At 42.9% G+C, this 22,142-nt stretch overlaps 1 protein-coding gene and 1 long non-coding RNA gene across 2 annotated transcripts in view; both read left to right on the top strand.

Moving 5' to 3' along the window:
- Positions 1-479: 479 nt before the first annotated feature.
- bcl2b (BCL2 apoptosis regulator b) overlaps positions 480-22,142 on the top strand; it is a 28,603-nt gene continuing 6,940 nt past the window's right edge. The window contains exon 1 of the mRNA XM_037788350.1: positions 480-1,653. Coding sequence (XP_037644278.1) covers positions 1,054-1,653 — 600 coding nt within the window. The 5' untranslated portion in view covers positions 480-1,053. The remainder of the gene's footprint in view (positions 1,654-22,142) is intronic.
- On the top strand, positions 8,881-19,034 carry LOC119499116. The gene is made up of 3 exons (XR_005209314.1): positions 8,881-14,078; positions 18,556-18,561; positions 19,015-19,034. It is a non-coding gene; the product is annotated as an uncharacterized LOC119499116 (long non-coding RNA).

Here is a 22,142-nt window from a genome sequence, read left to right on the forward strand (position 1 = left end):
GGCTATTTCATGATGAAATGCTAAAAACAATGCTGGTACATGTTTCCCTTTTGTGAGTACACAGACAATTGATGATTGCAAACACCTGAGCGAAGAGGCCAATAATAAACTCTCAGGTGACAAATGCAAAAATGGTCACTAGATGGCTCTACAGGATGTCAAGAAAGCAGAGAAAATAATGAAAAATAAAACATAAATATACAGATAACAAGACAGAAAAAAAATAAATAAGTAATAATATATAACCATTTATGGCAACAGTACCAGACCACATGCATAAGAGCCACTACAAAAACGAATTCAAATCTATTTCTTCGTTTAGTCCTGGATATGTAGTGGCCCCCAAGAATTTGGGGCTACTAATGATTTTTTTTAGTGCAGTTCTTCCTGTGCACTTGGAGTCTCCAAGCGCAGCCAAAGGAATGACTTTGCGTAGCTGACGTCAGGAATACCTCACCAGCAGCAGCACAGGCGGTGGGAGGAAGAGGAGGAAGAGGAGGAGGAGGAGGAGGAGGAGGAGGAGGATATGAGGAGCAATCGTGGAAGAGGAGTCAGTCCGACCTTGTCTGGCTCACGGTCCCGCGCCTGGTAGTGTGCGTAAAACGCTGCTAAAATAGTTGGCGTGCGTTTAAAGCGCGTTACAACTTCAGCCCCTCATTCATGTTTTTTTTTGTATTCGCAACGCATCCACGTCTGTGTGTGTGTGCAGGAATAGATCAGCTACTACTCCACAACCTCTCTTCCGCATATTGGATTTCAATGCAAAGAGAAGGTCGCCAAAGGATTCAGGGGAAATGAAGACTGCTGCTGACACGGACTCTGTCTTTTTTACTTTTTAAACGTTTTCCTGCACAGTTTTTGATTTTAAAGGGGATATTTCTTCCAACTCACGAAGCGGTTGCATGCTCTCCTATGTGGCGTTGCATTGCATTTGAATACGAGTTTTTGGATAAGCTTGTATGTGCATTGTACTATTGTGCAAAAATTCGCTCATAATGCATTTAATTTAGTGCAACCTTCTGTATATATATATATAAAAGTGCCAAATCAAGTATGGCGAACGAGTGTAATCGCAACATTGTGGAAAAGTACATCTGCCATAAACTCTCCAAACGGGGCTATGCGTTTGGTTTTGATGATGTCCGGGATGAAGATGCTAATAACGGATCGATAGTTGTTCCTCCGCCGCCGACTCTGGTGCGTCGGTGCCGTGAAGCAAACAGCAGCAGCAGCAGCAGCAGCACCGGGAGCACCGGGCCTGACAGCGACAACATCCACCACCACCATCAACACCACCTCTGCAAACATCTCCCCACTCAGCCCGACCAAACCCCCACCGACATCCACAGAGTCCTCCGCGAAGCTGGAGACGAACTGGAGCGACTGTACCAGCCGGACTTCACGGAGATGTCTCGGCAGCTGTACCTCACCTCCACCACGGCGCAGAGGAGGTTCTCCGAGGTGATAGACGAGCTGTTCCGGGACGGAGTGAACTGGGGCCGGATTATCGCCTTCTTCGAGTTCGGCGGCACCGTGTGCGTGGAGTGCGCCTCCAAGGAGGAGATGAGCTCGCAGGTGGACAACATCGCGGAGTGGATGACGGAGTATTTAAACGGACCTCTGAACAGCTGGATACAAGATAACGGAGGATGGGTAGGTTCTCGTTCCGGTGTGTTAGTTGTGGTGCCAAAAAGTCCTCTTTTTTTTTTTTGCTCTGGTTGAGAGTGCAGCAGTCTTTTAATCCAAAGGATTATTCAGGATTATTTGAATGAATGAAAGATTTTTCGAACATAAAATAAATAAAAACAGATACAAAATAATAGCAAACAAAACAAGAGTAATAGTGTCCGAAAAGGAGTAGGTAGAAGTAAAACGTATATATCCCTATACCCCTTTCTCACTTCTCCTCCAATAACTCATATATCATAGAATGATAGAATGATAATATAATATAATATATAAACTATCCCAGATTGATTTACATCCCAAATTAAATATATGAACAGCATCCCACGTTTATTTACAACCCACAAATCCATCCGGAGTTGAAAAGTAGATATAAACCATCCCTTATCACAACTCTTCCTCGCATGTTCCCACTTTGGGTCATTTTGGTGGATTTTTTTTTTTTCTTTTTTTTTTATTGTGTTATAAAGTGATTACAAAACAAGTGAAGACATGTGCAGGGACATATATATATAAAAAGACCAAAATATATTATGCAGAGAAAGACAAATAACAAAGTACAAAAAAACAAAACTAAGACAATACAAGGGGATAAAAGCAGGTTGAAGAATGTGTGTGTGTGTGTGTGTGTGTGTGTGTGTGTGTGTGTGTGTGTGTGTGTGTGTGTGTGTGCGTGCGTGCGTGCGTGCGTGTGTGTGATGTGGATAATGGGTGTGTGTTTGGCATTGAATGAGGCTAGATGGTCATATATGACATATATCTTCTCTTAAAGACATACAGACATGCTCTCAGTACTGAGGAAACTATATCCACATTATTTTTGGCTCAAACTGAGGCTATAAATCAATTTAATACCAGACTAGACTGGCATTGGAGCCTGTGAGCTTCAGCATAGACAGTTAGGAGTCTAACAAACACTGATGTTGATTTATGTAATCTTTTGAAGATCGATCAATAAATTCAGCTATACTGTATACATGTTTAATTGAGATTAAAAAGAAATGCATTCAGATATGACTCAATATGACACAATATCGAAACCAACATCTGTAGTTGATTAATACACATCTATTTCTCAAGACGTGCCTATTACGCACGACAGTGGCCTCTGATTGGATGTTTACGGTGGCTGTTAAACTGATTCGACCAATCACAGCGCGTGTTCTGTCACACCTCCCGACGCTCTACTTAAGTCACGCCCCCTGTCCACAGGAGAGCCACGCAGCTGTCATGGAGAGCAGAAGGGATAACCCAGTGTGTGTTCCAGGGGAATTGAAGCTTACAAAAAAACAGTATTTAATATATCACAATAGATATATAACTTTAAGACAATTTCAACATGTATCTGTATATACATATGAGAACTATTAGGACTTTAAGAACTTTAAACATGCATTATCTGCCTTTAAACATGCACTATCTGCAACCGTCTTGGACTCTAACCACTGGCGCACTTTACACTTACTTTACACTATACATCCTATATATACCACTTTATAGACTGCACATATTACATTTATTTATTGCACATACTACATTTATTTATTGACGGACTGCACACACTATGTTCACCCATTCACTCTGTATCTTTTATATCTCTATTTGTTGTTTTTATAATTGTTGTATACCTTTACCTCTCCTATGTTTCACTCTGTTTGCTGATGTTGCTGCTTTGACAACTGAATTTCCCTCCGGGGATTAATAAAGGTTCATCTTATCTTATCTTATCTTATCTTATATAAAGCTCTATGCTAGTGATGTGATGTGTTAGGTCATGGTTGTAGTAGGAAGGAGGAGAGGCCACCAGACACATGTCAGCAAACAGAAAACTATTGAATTAATGTGTTTAGGCCTCTGGGCATGGCTGGACTCAGCTATCAGGACAATTTTCTGCACATCTACATGACACATAAACTTCAGGTACTAACGAGGAGAGGCATCTACATTCCACCCCTTACGTTGCAATATACATTTTTTGCAACAATTCTCCTTTTCTGCAGCCAGTGAAGAGCCTCTTCTGTGCTCCTCACCAGCTATTAAACAAATCTGCACATGAATTAGCCTCTAATTAGCAGAGGTGCCCTTAATGAGAGAGCATAACATTTGTGCGGCTTGGTTATCTTAGCCGTAAGGTATCAGAATTGGGCGTCATCAATGATTCATATTGAACATTTCACCTCAAAGGGAAGGACCATTTAACATTCCCCTTGAGTCTGCCTTGCCCCCGGAGGTGGCAGGTTGTGCCACATTATCAAAGGCAGGCAACAGAGGGAGGGCCCTGCAGGAACGCAGCGTTAATCTGGCAGCCGCTGTGTTTAACATACAAGTCCTCTGTGCATCTAGGTTGGAACTCTTTTGTCTGCTTTTCTAGACCTGTGCCTTGAAGCGGGAGCAGGCTGGGCTGCCTGCTCCAGGTCTCTGGAGCCTGTGCCCACAGTACAATAATGTAGGTCATCATAGTCTGTGTTTTCCAGCTGGGCGGAGATGGCTGTGTCTCTGCTGCTCTGCATCCACCCGAGAGACAGAGAGTGCAGTCTTTTAATCCAAAGGATTATTCAGGATTATTTGAAAGCGCATGTTCCCACTTTGGGTCATTTTAGTGGATTTGAGCTCTCAGCACTGAGGAAACTATATCCACATTATGTTGGCTCAAACTAGGCTATAAATCAATTTAATACTTGACTAGACTGGCATTGGAGCCTGTGAGCTTCAGCATAGACAGTTAGGAGTCTAACAGACACTGATGTTGGTTTATATAATCATTTGAATGCCTGTCAGGTAGGGGATTTCCTGAGGTGCGTGTGTTTCAGTTATTACCTGACATTTAATAACTGACACTGCAGACACAGAGCTTTGTCTGTGCTCTAGATTGGGTTTATGAAATTCAGCTTCTCCTTTTGTTATTGACTTGTGTTTGAAATATAGTAAAGTCACTGCACCATTCAGCATGTGCCAAAAAGGTTGTTTGTATCTTATATACCGAAGAGTCTGGGATGTTTCTTTGGCAACTAACAGTTTGTTGATTCTGTTCTGAAGTCGTTCTGAATTATGCATCCACACCCCCAAGAAGCTGATATTTTCCTATCGGACATGTCCCCTGAGTGGTCTCAGGGCTGCAACAGTGTTAACAGCGCTAACGGTGAAACCAATGGCAACACTGCTGACCGAGCTAAAAGTGTTTACCGAGGGGAAACTGGAGGGTGGGTGCTACGCATCCGCGACAGCGCCGTCGGATGGGGCAACGTTATCAGCTGTAACCGCCGTATGAGCGCAGTGCAGAGCGGCGGCTGTGAGCTAGCCAGTGGGGCACACAAACATGCACAAACATGCACTAAAAGCATTCATGGCCGACCCGGCTACGAAAACAAAGCAGATAGAAGCTCCGATTACAACACACACACACAGAGAGAGAGTGACTTCATTCTCTGCTCAGGTAGACATTACTCTTCTATATCTTTACATAGCAAATAGTTGTTTGCTGCTATATTAATGCTCTGGGTATCATATAGAGAACCTTACAATTGTAGGACGTAAACACCTCCCAGTTGCTAAACCAAATTCCCAGAAAAACCGAGGGCATTGACCTCATTGTCATCAATAGCTGCCACTGTTTGGATGTAATCTGGAAACCAATCTGTTTTATTGTGAAAGCTTTTTGTGATGACCCAAATGTGCTACATCTCGGACTTTGCTGAGGGCTTACATCCATGTTTGGGTCACACATTTTCGAGGTTACATATGGGTCAAATATATTTAGTTCATTTGATCCACCATCTGCCCGGGGATGGTGCTTCTGGCTCTGTGAGACTATAACAAGTGTATTCTTTTTCTTAATTGAGTTAACCCAGCTTTGACCTAACAATGGAGACAGAATAAACATAGTTATATGTGAGTTTAGACAGGTCGTGTTTATAGTCAGTTACACTGTCCATCGTGTTATTGTATGCATGAGGTGAGTCTTGTGTTTTCCACCAGCCTTAAAACAAAGGTGGGGGCTAATCAAGCTATTACTGACATTTTGACATGTGAGAGTGGTGTGGAAACAGCGTTCTATCAGCCACCCTCTGTTTCCTGTTGTTTTTGAGACAATTTGAGCCCAAAATAGGAGTGCCCACTAATCGTTGTTGAGTCTAGGCATCACCATCGGTGAGTCAAATACACCTTCAGTTAAACAAAACTATCTGCCCTTTAGATATAACAAAGCAGTTACTGTATTTGCACAAACTCAGCTGAGGGTGAAATAGCTGCCATTCTGCACTGATTACTTCCCACGCTCCGGGATGTAAAACACTGTCCTTTCATTGTCCTCGATACTCATTTTTTTCTCCTCCTGTATAAATCCATCCTTTGTGGTGGCAGAAATTGCACTCGTCGGGGGACGATTGCGTTCAGGCTGCAGCCTCACCCACACGTGGTGCACCTGTGTTTATTTACAGGTCCTCTCAGTAAATACCGAGTGATTGAACAAAGTGACAGACTGTGTTCCACTTGTGAAATTACATGCTTGACCTCAGTCATTTGACTGAGGGGGCGGTGCAGAGCGAAATGCCAAAATGTGCTCCGAGAGAAAAACAGCGGTTTCACAACTTTGGAAGGCTAAATGAGAACAGCTTCAGATATGATGTTGAAATCAATTTCTTTTGGTCCAGACTGATATATTTAAACAACTATTGGATGGATCGCCATGAAATTATGTACAGACATGTATGGCCCACAGAGGATTAATCCTACTTCATCTAGCGCCATCATCAGGTCTAAATGTTATGGCCAAATACCTGCAAAACTAATGATATCCTCTCAGCGTCAGTTGTAGGTTGTGTGTACTGCTGTTGTAGTCTGTTCGCACAAAAGGCGTATGAATGACACGATAATGTGCAAGACATTTAGCGTGCAATAAGAATGCCTTTCTTACTTTTGGCGTATCATTTATACGCCATGTAGTCTATTGATTGCAATGTAAACAAATAAAAGGCGAGAAAGACCACTTATGGCGGGAGGGGAAGTGGATGGGTCCAATAAACACTGGACTTTCAACCAGGAGAACGGTGTTTTGTAAGTGACGTTAATGACGTTTGTCACGTGTGTTTTAGTGACATGTTTTCTGTACTTATGTTTCGTTGTTTCAGTACGTAATTTACTTAGTTTCGTACTTATTTGACGTCAAACCATGACATTTTTCCTAAACCTAACTAAGTGGTTTTGTTGCCTAAACCTAAGTGAGTGGTTTTGTTGCCCAAACCTAACTGCGAACGCTACTGTAGTTTTGATTCAGGATTCAATAATTTGTTACCATGTCAATGAAGCATTGATTGGAATTTGTCTTGGTGTGTGCATGGACAAATTCCAATCAATGTTTCATTTACATGGTAATAATTATTGAATTTTGAATCAAAACTACAGTGACGTCCACAGTTAGGTTTAGGCAACAAAACCACTTTAGGAAAAACGTCATGGTTGAACCTAAAATAAGTCTGTTTTGTTGCGTGACGTACAAATGATACACAAAAAGCCAAAAATGCGTCATGACACATGGAATGCCCTTGTAATGTCGTGCTTTTTATACGCCTTCCCTTGAGATCGTGGTTGGCTGTTAAGCAAACGTTAGCATGCTAACACGCTACACTAAGATGGCGAACATGGTAAACCTGCCTGCTAAACATCAGCATGTTAGCATTGTCCTTGTGAGCATGTTACCATGCTGACATTAGCATTTAGCCCTGTATAGCTACCATGACTGTAAATGTGTCTTCTTTTCATGTAGTAGACAAGACAAAGGAGTTAAATCACCTGAAACCCTTTTTTGCTGGAAGTCTCTAACAGCATGGATCAGGTGTCTGAGGAATGCTGCGATCCAGGTGGCCCATTTCTCTGTGTGTGTGTGTGTGTGTGTGTGTGTGTGTGTGTGTGTGTGTGTGAGTGCGTGTGTGCGTGTGTGTGTGTGTGTGTGTGTGTGTGTGTGAGGAGAAGACAATGTAAGTTGGCTTGGGTTGGGTCCATCCTGTGGGGGATTCCCTGAGCACAATCTGCTAGTCGACGGGTGGGACCTGCATGTTGCTACGGTGTTGCGGGCATCTGGCTGCACCCCACTCCCCTCTTGTTGAGGCTGAGTGGATCTGGGACAGCGAGGAAGTCATTAATCTCCATATAGGTGACATGTCAGCAGAGTAGAGGGGGAATAAAAAACCCAAACAAACTCCCTCACAAAGGAGGCGCATGCAGTCACTTACAGGAAAGCAGAAAGAAATCCCAATGAGATCTCACTTACATCCAATTTGTGTCTCTGAGATGCAACTTCAATCCGTTAAACACAAGTCAATACTAACCGTGGCAACGTTCAGGAGTTGTTCAAGGCTATCTTTCCTATGGCTTTCAGCTGTTCTCCCAACAAAGAGAAAGCTGCGTTTGAGGAGACATGCTTTTCTAACATGATGAGCACTATATGTCATGATTGATCCATCCGTTCTGAGCCAGAAATCTTCTCTTTTCACTCTGCGTGCTGTCACAGTCAGTTGTTTCCCTTTCCCATCTGTTAATTTGTAGTTGTTTATCAGTCTGTCCTCACAAAATTAGGGAGCGAGACAAACTCCGCTTTCTTGTTTCTAGCAATCAGACAACGGAATAAACAATTACGCATGCAAATAGGATTTAGGGGTTTTAGGGGTAACATAATTTCACTGCTGGAGAAGAAAAAATGTCTGTAGGCAGAGTTTTGGACAACATTGTTATCTCTTGATGTGGATTCTCAGCTCTGTGTTGGAGACTGCACACCACAAAAGAGCTCAGTGTGGCAAGAAGCAAGCCAAGATTTTCCCCCATACTGTACCCCTTTTGCTGCGCAGGCCTCGGTCGCTCGCCATCTGCCACTGTGTTTACACCCTTCAGCCCGGCAACTGTAATCTCAGAAACATTTCCTACAGACGCAGGCAGCTCTGGGCGGGAACTCTCTGAATTAGTCTGACATGAATACTTTCTTTCAGGAACAGGCCTTAAGTGATCTCAAGTCTCGCTGCTATCTGGGTCTCTGAGATGCACGAAGACCTTTGTTCCAAATATTCAGTCCTGTGTGTGGAAAGCAGGTTTAATAACCCTTTCTAGTCTAGGTTTAGTTCAGAATGACAATAATGTAGGGCTGCCCCCTCTTAGTCGTTTAGTCGACTAATCAGTCGTTTTGGATCTTAGTCGATTACTATTTCTTTAGTTGATTAGTCATTTTTAATGGGTTTTCTTTCATGCTGAATGACTTATTTCCAAGAAACTTATGAGCACATCTCTGGTAAACACAAGATTTAAAATGTTTTTTTCGTGTGATTCTTTTTGGAGAAACTCAATTTTACAGATCTGTTGAATTAAATCAATTAATCAATTATACAACAAAATCGTTTGAGTGTTAGTTGACTAAGAATTTCTTTGTTCGAGGACAGCCCTACAATAAAGTGACTACTTTGGTCAGTTTTTACTCTGAGATCACCTCTATCTGAATCACTGCCTAAATGAAACTAGTGGTTGACTGTTCGGTACCTATAATGACATAAATTGCTTTCCATCTTAAAAGATGCTAAATGTGAGATTGGGAGCATTTCTACTGCCTTCGCACAGCTCTCAACATGGGGACAGCTGATCCGGCAGCTCGCAGCTAAATTATATTTTAACACGTGATGTTGCCAGACATTTTTTGAGTATGTTGAGTATGTTTCCATGACATGTTCACAAAAGAAAAAAATGATAGATTTTAGACCTTTTTGTTGCCATTTTCACCAAAAACCTAGTATATTTTCATTACAGCAATGCCTGCTTTGCCTTGTCAGCCTACAGCGTTTCACTACATAGAATAACAAACATAAGGTTTTGTTGCAGCTGGATACGGTGCAATGAATAATTCAGCTATTTATTCAAAATTTCAACTACAATCTTTTATTTTTCTGACAGTAAAATCAAGTCGATCTTCAAACTGCAGACACGTTGTCAGTCTTAATTATAGAAAAGGCTGAGATCATGAAGGCACACTGTCTCTCTAAAAACTAGAATTCACCCAAAACAAAGGATTTTTATGATGCTGCTGAGTGGAATGTAAGGTCAGACATCGAGTTTGATCTCTTTTCAGCTTGACATGACGCTTGTTGCTTTTATGTTATGTTTACGCCATCTTTACCATTCCACACATGCCGAGCATTTCATGAACACGCCAGAAATGTGCACCTTTGTTGTGAATGGAAATCACTTTAACAAGACGGTTAGCACAGAAATACAGTTTACTGTTTCTGGAATATAATTCTGGTGCTTTTGTGAGTGCTGTGCCACGACCTCACTTCTCCCCAGAGACCCTCCTCCCCGTCCTGTGTGCTTATTTCTGGGCCTCCTCAGGAGACGCGGAGGAATGTCTGCTGGGGAGCAGCGACTGTGAATAAATAATGGAGACGACCTGGGTGTTTCTTTCCTGAGTGGCCGCTGAAGGGTGTGTGCGATTTTGTTGTTGGACAATCATGTCAGCTGAGCACGCTTCATTCAGGAACAACTGTAGGCGGTTTGTGTGCTGACGTGTACGGTTTACTTATGTGTTTATTTTGTCTCTTGCAAACTCTCTTTATGTAGGCCTCTGGGCCCATGCGAGCCTACAGATTGGTATTTGTGAATTCAGCCATATGATTGTGTTTCCTTTTTATCGTTTTGCTCAAATCAGTAATCACCTCAACCTGCTGTTTTCCTGTTTCATGAGGGACACGTGCCTGAGCTGTTTAAAAGCACCACTATCCCAGTCAGAACACACACTGATGAATAATATATGGAGCAGATAAACTTGGACACTAAATGGATGTCCCTCAAGTAGAACCCCAAAGGCTGTCTGTGCTCCAGTAGAGAGATTACCTCTTATTTTTCCCTTCTTTTTTCTCATCCTCTTTCTCCCTCTATCTGTCTCTTATCCCACCACCATACTCATTTACACACACACACACACACGTGCCAAATCCCTCCATAAACAACACACTAATACCCTGAGACCTGGCTTTCAGTGTCAGGTAACGCTCCAGATTCCTGAAAAATGCAGGGACATGTGAGAGGCCTCTAAATATAGAAGCGTTACCACCACTGCTCCCGTGTGGTCCTTTAATTGTCACGTTACACATGAATCCCTGCCCCGTTTGCTTCTGTTCTTTCGTTGCGTTCACATCACAAACTCGCCCGCCAATCTGCATGGAAAAAAAAAAAGGTCCCAATGAACCACTTCAGATGGCAGATGAAAGAGTTTTCCACCTTTCCTGTCATGGTGGGAGCTGGATAAAGAGGGGCCTACAGAGACGCTAGTTGACTTTGCCACTGGGCACACCCTTGCAAGCTGCGCAGCATATCAATATAGGGCAAGGTTAAATGGTTCCTCCCATTGTCTAGCTACTGTAGATATTTTTGGGACAAGCCCCCAAAAGGGTTTTAAAAGAGATTTGATCTTCTCAATTAATTTCTAGTGCAACAAAAGCCACTGCTGATTGAAATGCAGCTGGGAGTGTCTCATAAATTACCTCCTTGTTCACAAAGACAGAGCCTGTTGCATGCATAGCATAACCTAAATAGATGTTAAAGGGTCAGTTCATCCAAATCAAAAACAAAAACTTGTCCCCCATTGACAGTTTTCACTTTCCCTCCCAATTTAAAATGTAAACACAGAGGTTTGTGTGTCTGGCCTCTCTGGTCGAGCTTTCGCTGCGAGGCTGCGGGTCTCCACCTGCCAACAGGGGTAAAAGGGAAAATGTGTTTTTTTGTGATTTGGGTGAATCGACCCTTTAACATTTATAGAGTTAATATATGCACACAAGCTGGCAAACACAGAAGCGGATGTGCTGGTGCAAATCAATTATTTGCTGTCCATAAAATGGCTGAGTACACACTCACACGCATATGCATACACACATATACCGTGGCACATTGGCGTGTACACACAGAAGCGGATGTGGTAGTGTGAATCAATAATGCTGTGTTGTCACAGTGACATGTGAGCCATGGCAGGGAGCAGATGGCCCCGGGGTGCCTTGCTTCCTGTTAGCCGTGCCATTCAGTCTCCACACACACACAGACACACAGACACACACACACACACAGACCACTACCATCTCCGCTGGGATTTCCCAGTGCAACTAGCCACAGCACTGGCCATTAACAAACAGCATGCCATTATTGGCTCCTCTCTGAAATGCGTACATGCCCTCCAAAAAAAAAAATGACAACAGCCAGATGATGGTAAATAGATTTCTCTGCCTCGTCCGTGGAGGTCTGGGGTAAATAATTCTCTGCACCCCCTTCCCCAATGTGATATTTGGCAGCAGAGCAAATAGCCCTCAGGAAATCTGATCCATTTCAGTGGACGCTGAGTGAGGTCAGCCGTCGCTCAGGTATCACTTTGACTACGTGGTATTGATTGAGCATTTCCGATGGTTTGTGTTGGTATCTCTGAGCAAAGACTCAATTAACGCGGTGGCTGTAAACGTCAGGTTGTGTATGAAGGTGATTTATTGAAATTCATGTTGTAGGAAAAACTGTCTCTGTCGAAAGACCTTGGCGAGATGTTTTAACACTTTTATGCTGACGGCTTTCAGTCGGTGTGTGTGTGTTTGACTCCTGGTAAAGCTCACACAGCACCACCCTGTTGGCAGTCACCTTTGATGGCGACTGATTAGGTTTGAAGTGCACAGAAAAATGATTCGCCCCTGATGTTTGGAAGATAAAAGCTTTGCCAAGGGAACGCCGCTGCTGCTACCTGGTGTTTCAGGGCAGCGATCAGCGTTCATGAAACTCCTCGCCATCCCGAACTCTTGATGTCCTCCCAGACCTACAACCAAATCCTGTCAGCGTGCTGCGGTGAACAGACATTTTGTTACTGTCACAGATAACCCCTGCTGTTTTCAGAGGACGACTACTGCATGCTACCTCTGACAGGGATATCTCGCAGGCAGGGGCTTACCCAGCATTGCCACGGTGTTATATTACATCAATTTCACTAGGTCTACTCTGAAGGTGTGCTGCCTTTAATTGGTTGTTGGGCTGTCATTACAACTTCAAATAATGACAGATACTTCAAAGAAAACAGGGAGGATTGGAAACAGGAGAAACGACAGTGATTCCTTTTCTTCTTAGGTATTTTGTTTAGCATTTTTTGGTATTTTCTTTGACAATTCAGTTATGCTTTATGCCTGTATGTTCTAAGGATGCAGTCTTCTTGTGACTTATGTCAGAGCAAATTTTTTATGATGCCTGGATTCAGTTATGTCAGGCGCCATTTCACTTCGTAGAGGAGTGTTAACTGTGACATGTCTAGACGAGCAAATCTAACCACCAGACGTTTAATCAACTCTGCAAATTGACCTATAAATTGCTTCATTTATCTTTCACAGTTTGTGGTGAACGAGCTGTAAAAAAGAAAGAAGAGCCCAAAATAAGTATGCATTTTCTCTTGTCTATGCTATATATATGTAAAAAGACCTTTGATTATCAGCTAGCTTTGCAAACTCATTTTCTGATTGCACCAGATCTATCATGACAGGTAGACCTTCAATGTTTCCAGATTTGAATTAGTCCACATTCCTGCACTCCAGCGAGGACAGCGGGTTAAAAAATATTCCTGGATGAAATGACTGCACTTCACAAGGTGTCTTTGATCAGAAGGTGAAGCTAACCGGGTTGAGGAGGAGGAGGAGGAGAGATAGAAGGGCAAGCAAGTAGAGGAGGCTTCTATAAACAGTCCGGTCCTTCTTACTGCCACATGTGCTGCAGACAGGTCAAGCCTGCTGAGGTAATTGCTGTGGATGGTTGGGAAAGTACGATCAGGCCACCAGGGTTGAAAGACCAAAGCAAAACGGAGCCAGCAGAGTGAACAGCTTTGATTTAAGTGGAGTTCATGGCTGTTAAGAGAGAGTTGCAGAAGTAGGAGTAGATTAGCTCACTCCATAGAAATTTATAGAGCAAACTTGGATAAAGTTGCCTGTTAAAGTCATCTGACTCAACAATCATCTGATTCTCAGCTGATCCATCTGCTGACTTAGAAAGTAGAGGAGTGTGCTCGTGAAACACCCACGGGGGCATTACATAGCACAAAAATACAAATGAAACAGAACCTTTTCAACAGCCACAGCTCAATATACAGTATGTTTCCTGTATGATTTAAAGGGGGCATAGCATTGTCAGGTTCATACTTGTATTTGGGGTTTCTATTAGAACATATTTACAGGCTTTAATGTTCAAAAACATTATTTTTCTCATACTGTCTGTCTCTGAATATACCTGTATTCACCCTCTGTCTGAAACGCTCTGTTTTAGCGCCTGTCTCTTTAAGACCCCCTCCTGAAAAAGCCTAGTCTGCTCTGATTGGCTTGGGAGAAAAATATGGTGTGCCTTTGCAAAAGTAGTTGGTCGTGTCTAGGAGATAATTTGCAAATTGAGAAAACTTGCAAAAAATCTCGCAAGACTCGCTGCCCGACGACCTATCCTAACCCTAACCATTCAAGATCAATGCCTGCAGGTTACCTTCTGGACACGAGAAAAGTAGTTCTCAAGCTGTGGGCGGTGACATAAGAAGGGGAACCAAATCTGAATGGCATGTTGAATCACTCCAGATACTCAAATGTATGCGCACAAGCACTGAAAAAGTGAGTTTTTCATAATAAGTCCCCTTTAAAGTCTAATATTCACTGCACAGCGGCATCAATGCTACTCAGGCAGTCACTGAATACCACTAATGACATTTTCCATGGATTATTCCAGAGAGAATATACCAAAAGAAGAAAAAACCATCCTCTATTATGACACGGATGTGTGCCTTATTAGCTTTCCACACATTTCACACCAGACCTTCAATGTCACAATAGGCAACTTATTATCATTCATCAGGTAGGCTGCGCTTGTTTCCCTTTGGTCTCTGCATACAAGACAGGGAAGGTCATACCGCTCCGAGTGAGCCAACCCGCTCCAGATAGTTCAAACAATCGGCCGTTTTGAAAGCATGCTGCTCAACATGGCTGTCTCCAAGGTCCCTGTGAGTCACATTGAACTCCGACCAAAGAAAGGATAAAAGACCAGGAACAGAAGTAGTGTCCGTCCCGGCTCTTAGCTGCTTGAATAGGCTTTAATTGCATTCATCTATCTCTAAAAAGGATTTAAATGTAGTTATTTTATTACATAATGCAAGTGTGCGGTGTAGCCGTGGTCCTCACAGTCGACTTGGTTATCTCAAGGTTCATTCCTTCTCATATCAGGCCTCTCCGGGCACACACAGTGCAGTTGTTTGTTTCCACACATCAATGCATTCCACTCATTCCTCTCCCCCTGGATGAAAATCAGCTGGTTGCCTCAGAGAGGTCGTTGAACTTTTCCCCAGTATTCCCAGCCTGACAAGGGAAAGGGGGGAGGAAAACGTTTTCTCAGCCGGGAGGGCGTCAGGGTTTATTCTGAGATTGCAGTTAAACATAACATAGGCTGTGGATATACAGTATGCTTAGATTTTTCAGTCGGAAGTTAAATTGTGCAAGAATCATTATTGCTTCCCTGTTTGGAAATGATGTAATGCTCCATGCAGGATAGAGAAGTCTTGTCACGCATTGCACAATTTCAGCCCTCAAACTGTGGGAAAGCTGCTTTCCTTCCCATATCGAGTTTCGCTTTGTCTTCTAACATCATACCTTCGTCCCTGATGCAAAAATGACAGCAGTAGACAGCCCTTACCGACGGGGAACTGAATCCATCATCTATGCTCTCTTCAAAGCCACCAGACTCCATTGACAAAAACAGTCATTTTACCTCGCAGAACACAGAAGTTGCTGGTCTACCGCCAACACGTTCCCACTACCAACTCGTACACTACTTCAGCTTGGTCAGTGGCATCACGCTTCCAACTTTGATGCTCTATTTAGTCCTAGTGTCAGTTTCCGCTTGTTACATGCATACTCTGCCTTTTCTAAATAAACAGTCAAGAGGTTGTTTGTTCATGTTGCCAGGCCTGTTAATCAAATCTGACCAATCCACACCCACACAGTCCTCATGAAGCACATTAGCTTAGAAGATCTGACAGTAAGCTCTTAGGGGCTTTAAGTAGAAGTACGTACCAGTAAGTATTATAAGTATTAGCAAACTGTACTTAAATTAAAAAAATAAGAGAAGTCATCATGCAGAAAAAATGGTCTGTGTAACTGATATATTATATATTACATTATTAGATTGTTAATACTGACTTAACTACTTTATTTACAGCATGGTAGTTTAGTCCAACGGTTCCCAACCTAGGGCTCGGGCCCCTCCAAAAGGTCACAAGCTAAATCTGGAGGGGTCATCAGATGATGGGAGAGGAAAGAAGAAAGTTCTGTTACACAAATTTGTATACATTTTTGGGACTTTTCTCTTATCTTTGGTGTTTTTTAGTCCAAATCTTAAACTGAAAAGTAACAACAGCTGTCACATAAATGTACTGGAGTACAGTACCTTAAAACAGTACATCAATACAGTACTTGAGTAAATGTTCTTTCCACCACTGGCACTAGATGTCTTCACTTTGACTTTGTGGAAAACTTTCATTGTGGTTCGGCTCCTCACTTCAAAGGTGTTCCTGAGGGAGCTGCACCTCAAACAGACGATTGTTTTCTCCGACATTATCGGACATCTGAGCTCCTCTATCTGCTCTGCTCCGCTCACAGCGTGCCCCGTCCCAGACTGTGGCCTCTCTCATTTACATGGCTTACACGGAGAACACTACCTGACCCTGAAACTTAGCCTCGTGTACTCCAATCACGTAAACCGCTCCAATATCTTGTTGCCAAAACTGACAAGCTTTCATTTAGCTGCCCGACTTTACAAGACGTCTCCTGTATGGAGGAGACTGAGAGGCACCGGGCGTCTAGCTTTGATGTTCAAATACTTTCTCCTTCGCCGACGTGTTTAATTCTCCATTAGACGATATTACCCTCGATTTGTTTGGCACTGCTTCCTTAATTACAGAGGTAACTTGGGATTTCATCAAAGGAAAAAAACGTTCTTGCTTTTTGCGAAGATAAAACGTTCCCATTTGTTACAGTTTGCTCTTTCTTGGACTTGGAGCTATAAGATTTAGGAGTCGGTTAATGGTTCAAAACAAATACAAATCTCTTAGCTACAGCGTCTAACCAACTGTAGCTCTCCGCTGCTGCTCCCCCTCCCTTTTTCCACGGTATTAGTATGACTACATGTTTGGCTTGCCTCTAGTCTTTCCCTAGTTACCAGCACAGAGTGTGTGATTTAACCATACTTGGCTCTACCACAGAGAAGCCATAGTCTCAAACCAGACGGTGATGTCATCCCCGCAGCATCTGGCACAGGAAGTGACTTAACACTAAGTGAACTGTCAAGCTCTTTTACAAAGACTTACTCAGTCACGGCTGCCTGAAAAGCACCTTTTCCAACATTGCGATTATGTCATTCTGTTACATCAGGGCTCAAGGAAGCCACAACAACGGAAAAGTTGAATGCACCATCGCAAGAAAACCAAATGACTTCATTTCTTGGGCAAGTTCGAGACAATCAGCCACCACATGCGCTGCACACCAAGCGTGCTGCAGATGGTGTTCCCACACGTCCCATTCATTACGCCATATACAGTAGTCGTTTCTGGCTCACATCAGTCGGGCTATTTTCAGCTCCGCTGCATTTGAGACGGCGGTTGTGTGGTCTCGAGGTCTTCAGGGGTCAGTGGATATGACTTTTAAGGGCTTGAAGCAGTGTGCCGCCCATGTCACAGGAAATGAGCCTCTCCCATGGGCTCTGTTTGTCACAGGAGAAGCAACAGGCCACCTGGGAATCTGCTGGTTCCCACGGTCGCTATCTGAGGTTTCTATCCGAACCAATCAGGCAGAGCGGCTCAGCTATGGGGGGGCCTCCCACGCTCCCTTGTTTTGCCAAAAATAAAATGGTTCCTGCACACAGCAATCCGAAGCTGTTTTAAAGCTGATAGAGCAGTCTGAAATGTGAAAGTTTTACCTCTGTGTTTAATCATTAACCCAAACTGCAGTTAATGGCATTGCTTTTTTTTTGTCCGCTGAGTGTTTCCGCATGTTTTAAATGCCACAGATACTACTTTCATTTACCAAGTGGCTTTTTATACTTTATACTTGCATTCTTGTGTGCAAAATTGGAACAAAACAAAAACCACGGAGGTCGAGAGTTTCACACAATTACCTCAGAAAAAGCACCACAGTTTTTTTGGCTTTCATTTCGCTTGCATGGATTACCACGTCACTGGAACAGCCGATGTACTGTGTGCAAAGCTTCCTTGGAGAAAACACAGAGCCATTAGACATCCAAGTGGCAGACATCCTGCCTTTACTGGAAAGCCACTCAAGCCAGGTTTAATGCACTCCAAACACACTAGCCTCCACAAGTGTTGATGATGACTCAGCGCAGCCCTTTTCCACTCTCTCCTCTGCTCTCGCGCGCGTCATCGGTGGCCTTTTAAATGGGCAGAGCAGCGGAGATGGGAGTTGTTTTATTAGATCGGGCAGCCCTGAACCAGGAGCTCACATGAAGCCTGATATTTATAGCAGCACAGAAGTCTTGCAGCTTCGACTGACTGTTGTCACTTCCTCCTGCGCTGAGGGGCCGGATGGGCTCAGCGCAGACATCCTCAGACAAGGCAGACATCCCCTTTCAGCTTCATTGTATCTATTTGAGGAAGCCATTGTGCCACGTTTTGGCAACTGTGAAGGATTTCGGATCGATTGTTCATGTTGGAAAAAAAGGCTTCAAGGTCAAAATCACAGGGCTGTCTTGTTTTAAAGAGGTCGATTTTATATTGTGAGAGAAAAAGGATCGTCTCTCTGCTCTGCATGCACAAGTGACTGATTGTAAGTGATACACTCTGAGCCTCAGTAAAGCGTTCAGACGTGCAGATAAACCAGGGGTGCAGGAGGGAGAGCAAACACAGTCTGCATCCATCCACTTGCCCTCACCTCTCTGAGCCTGCAAGGTCACACAGCCCTTCATTTCATGTTGGATCAAAGCAGCTAAATAAAAATCAATGGGCTCAACAGGAATAAAGGGCCTGCAAGGATCATATAACTGCTCAGTCGAGGTTAAGTAAATATATCAGAAATGTTTGTCTGATCTTCTGCTCTCCAAAAAATGAGACGCTGCTGCACAAATTGGACACTTTGACTCCAGTGGTCCTCCTCCTGCTCCTCCTCGATGGGATGAAAACAAGTTTACTGAAGCGTTATTCATCTCCAAAGAAACCAAAGTCTCATGTGTAAAGTTACAGTCTTCATTTATCTGGCTGGTTTAGACAATGAATAATGGAGACAATAAAAAAATGCAGGGTGTCATGAGGAGTGTGGGTGATTTACTGGCGATCACGTTTCATGTTCCAGTAGAGCAGGCTCACTCCCACGAGAGAGAACGTGCTGTTTTGTAAACACACAAATGCTGCTGCTGCTACTGCTGCTGATATTGACGTACATTTGAATATTTATGAGCCTTTAGGGTAGCATCCAACGTCAAAACTGTTTCTCCTTTACGGTCGAGTCCAATGAAAGTACATTGCCAAGTGCGAAACCTGAGTCTTCAAATGACACTCAAAGCGAAAGCTAATTAAAAAGGTTTCCCATTTCTTTTGTTTAACGGCTGGATTTACTTTTTATCAGACAGACTGATGTTACTCCGTAGTTACCACATTGTCTGGCCATTTAAAAGGCTGTTAATTCACTGGGTGAATTTATAGGACTATTTAAAAAAGCTTTATATTTAAAAGGCTTTATATTGTTAAAGGAGGTGGTATGTCAATGTCAAGGTTTTTGTAAAGATGTACTTCATGGTTTAGCTTGAAGAATTATTCATCTCTTCTACGAGGTGGTTTAATATGTCTCCCAAGCAGTTTTATAGCTCCCTGTGCCAACATAAAAATACATAATGAAATTAATTATCATGCATTGGATTAGGGCTGCATTTAATAATTATTTTTATTTTGGATTAATCCGCTGATTAGCCTATTTTCTTGATTGTTTGGTCTATACAATATCAGAAAATACTAGGAAGTGCCCATTACAAGATCCCAGAGCCCAATTTGACATCCTAAACAGTCGAAAGACCTTCAATTTAGCTAGTATGCTTATTTGCTTTCTGACAAAGAGGTAGATGAGAAGATCGGTGCCACTATCTTGTCTGCCTGTAAACTGACGTTAGCTAAATATAAATCTACAGCCAGCAGCCGGTTTGCATATCTTAGCATAAAGACTGGAAAAAAAGACAAAACCGTTAGCTTGGCTATGTCTGAAGGTCACAAAACCGCCTACTAGCATCTGTAACGCTCACTAATTAACATATATACTGGTACACATATATCTTGTTCATTTAATCTGTACAAAAAAACAAGTGGAAAAATGTCAATTAGCCATTTACAGGAGGTTTCTTGACTAGGACCAGTAACTTCCTGGAGTCTTGACTAATCTGACAAACAAACAAGATTATAACATGTTAATAGTGAGATTTAGAGGTGCTGGTGGAGAAGAGAGGGTTGCTCGACTCTTCAGTGAGGGTGCTCTGAAATATAGGGTTTCGCATTAATGTGCCGTTCGCTACAGTTTAATTTGTATTTCAACACCCCCGACACACATACACACACACGCAGGCTACCAGCTCCGCGACAGATGCAATGTCATTCTGTGTTAAACACAAGGCGAGATATTCAGCTCAAGGGATATTAAGGTTCACAAGCCTGCCCACGTAAACACACCTCGATATAGAATTTCACAGAGTTATGCCAGGGACAGGGCTTATACACAAGCAGCACACCACAGACACAGGTTTGTGCTTTTCAGCCTCAGATTCTGAGGTCACAAACTAAAAATACTGACAGTTTCCAAAACATAGAGCTAATGTTACATGAATGAGCAGAGCCTAGTGTTTGCGTCGCGACCGACCGTGGTGTTCAACGAGAGAGAGATAAACAGCTGTTTCCACGCACCTTCCCCAGCTGATTTTGAGTGATTATTGTGAATGCTCTGATCAATAAATGTAGCCTTAACAAATAATGCTTTTTGTTTGTGCTGACAATTTTGTTTAGTTTCTCTATTTTGTGTCGTTCTCTGTCCAATGTGCTTCAGGCACTGTGGATTTTTGATGCGTTTCCGTGACTTTTTCTCCCTCTTACTCGCTGGAAATCCCTCGTCAAAGTCATGTGCGCGCACATTTTGACTAAAAAAAAACACTCAATAAAATCTATTCTAAGGCATTAAAAATTATTAATAAACCACAGGAATTTCTTGGGGTGCTGTGGCTATCCTAGGGGTAGCTTCAGCGTCCTCAAGTCCCTCCCTGGCGCCGCCTATGATGGAAAGAGACAGGCTAGCTTTGTGCAAAGCTAAGCTTACCGTCTGCTGGTGGTAGCTTTGTTTTTAACTGACAAACATGAGAGCGGTATCAGTTTTGTCATCTAACTTTCTGCCAGAAAGTGAATAAGCATTTCCACAAAATGTTGAACCATCTTCTAATCGATTAATAGACTAATCATTTCAGCTCTGAGTGTAGGCCTGTATGTTTTAAATCAAGGATGCTACTCAGGGATTTAAACAAGCATTATTGTTTTGTTAGTTGTCGTGTCGTGATTGGGCATATTTCCCAGATTTGTACAGCTTTCCTCCCAGTTTGCCATCATCACTTGGCCGCGAGGTTGTTGTTTCCGAGTATTGCAGTATTGTCACGGTGTATTGAAGGGCTCAGTGTCCTCAGCTCCAAGCTGTTTGGCCGTGCTGACACAGGGGGATTCACCGGGTAATGAGTATTGCAAGAAACTCCTCCGTCATCTCATTTTGTCTGGACCAGTCGATGGATAACACTCCAGGGACTTGATCGAACCTGACCGACCTTGCTGCCAGACGAGAGGCTGCTGTCCTGTCACCTATTGTGTCTGCAGAGGGGTATTTTTTATTTGTGCATCCGTGTATGCATTCATACATAAAAAAAATAATATATACACACATGAAAGAGAGAGATATTAGTGTATATTTGGATCAAAACACATCAATTACAAAGGACATTAATGCCTTCCTTGCATTTTTTCTCCTTCTATCTCCCATTACTCTCCCTTGGATCCTGAAATGGGAGTTTTGTTTGACTTTAATTAGCGGTGGAGAAGTCTGCATGAAGCTCATTAGAAAATCAAAGAGGGGCGGCAGCAGCTGCAGCGTATGCAATATTATATGCACGTTACTATGTGAATGCTTAGGAAATAAACAGAGCGTGGGGAGATGCTCGGTTTAGAGGTGAATATAGCAGCGAAGCCACAACAGGCACTTTAATTACAAGTTGAACTTTAACCCACATCCCTTTCTCTCAGTCTCCGTCTGACCGCAATTACCCACAGAAACGTCCCAAAACAGAGATGACTGCCTAATCATTTTTCTGTTTTGGCAAAGCGCTGCTTGGGGTTTTTTAAACGGAGCTAGCCAAGCGCCACAAGATGA

The sequence above is a fragment of the Sebastes umbrosus genome, chromosome 12 (assembly GCF_015220745.1).
Source record: "Sebastes umbrosus isolate fSebUmb1 chromosome 12, fSebUmb1.pri, whole genome shotgun sequence".
In the NCBI taxonomy this organism is placed as follows: Eukaryota; Metazoa; Chordata; class Actinopteri; order Perciformes; family Sebastidae; genus Sebastes; species Sebastes umbrosus.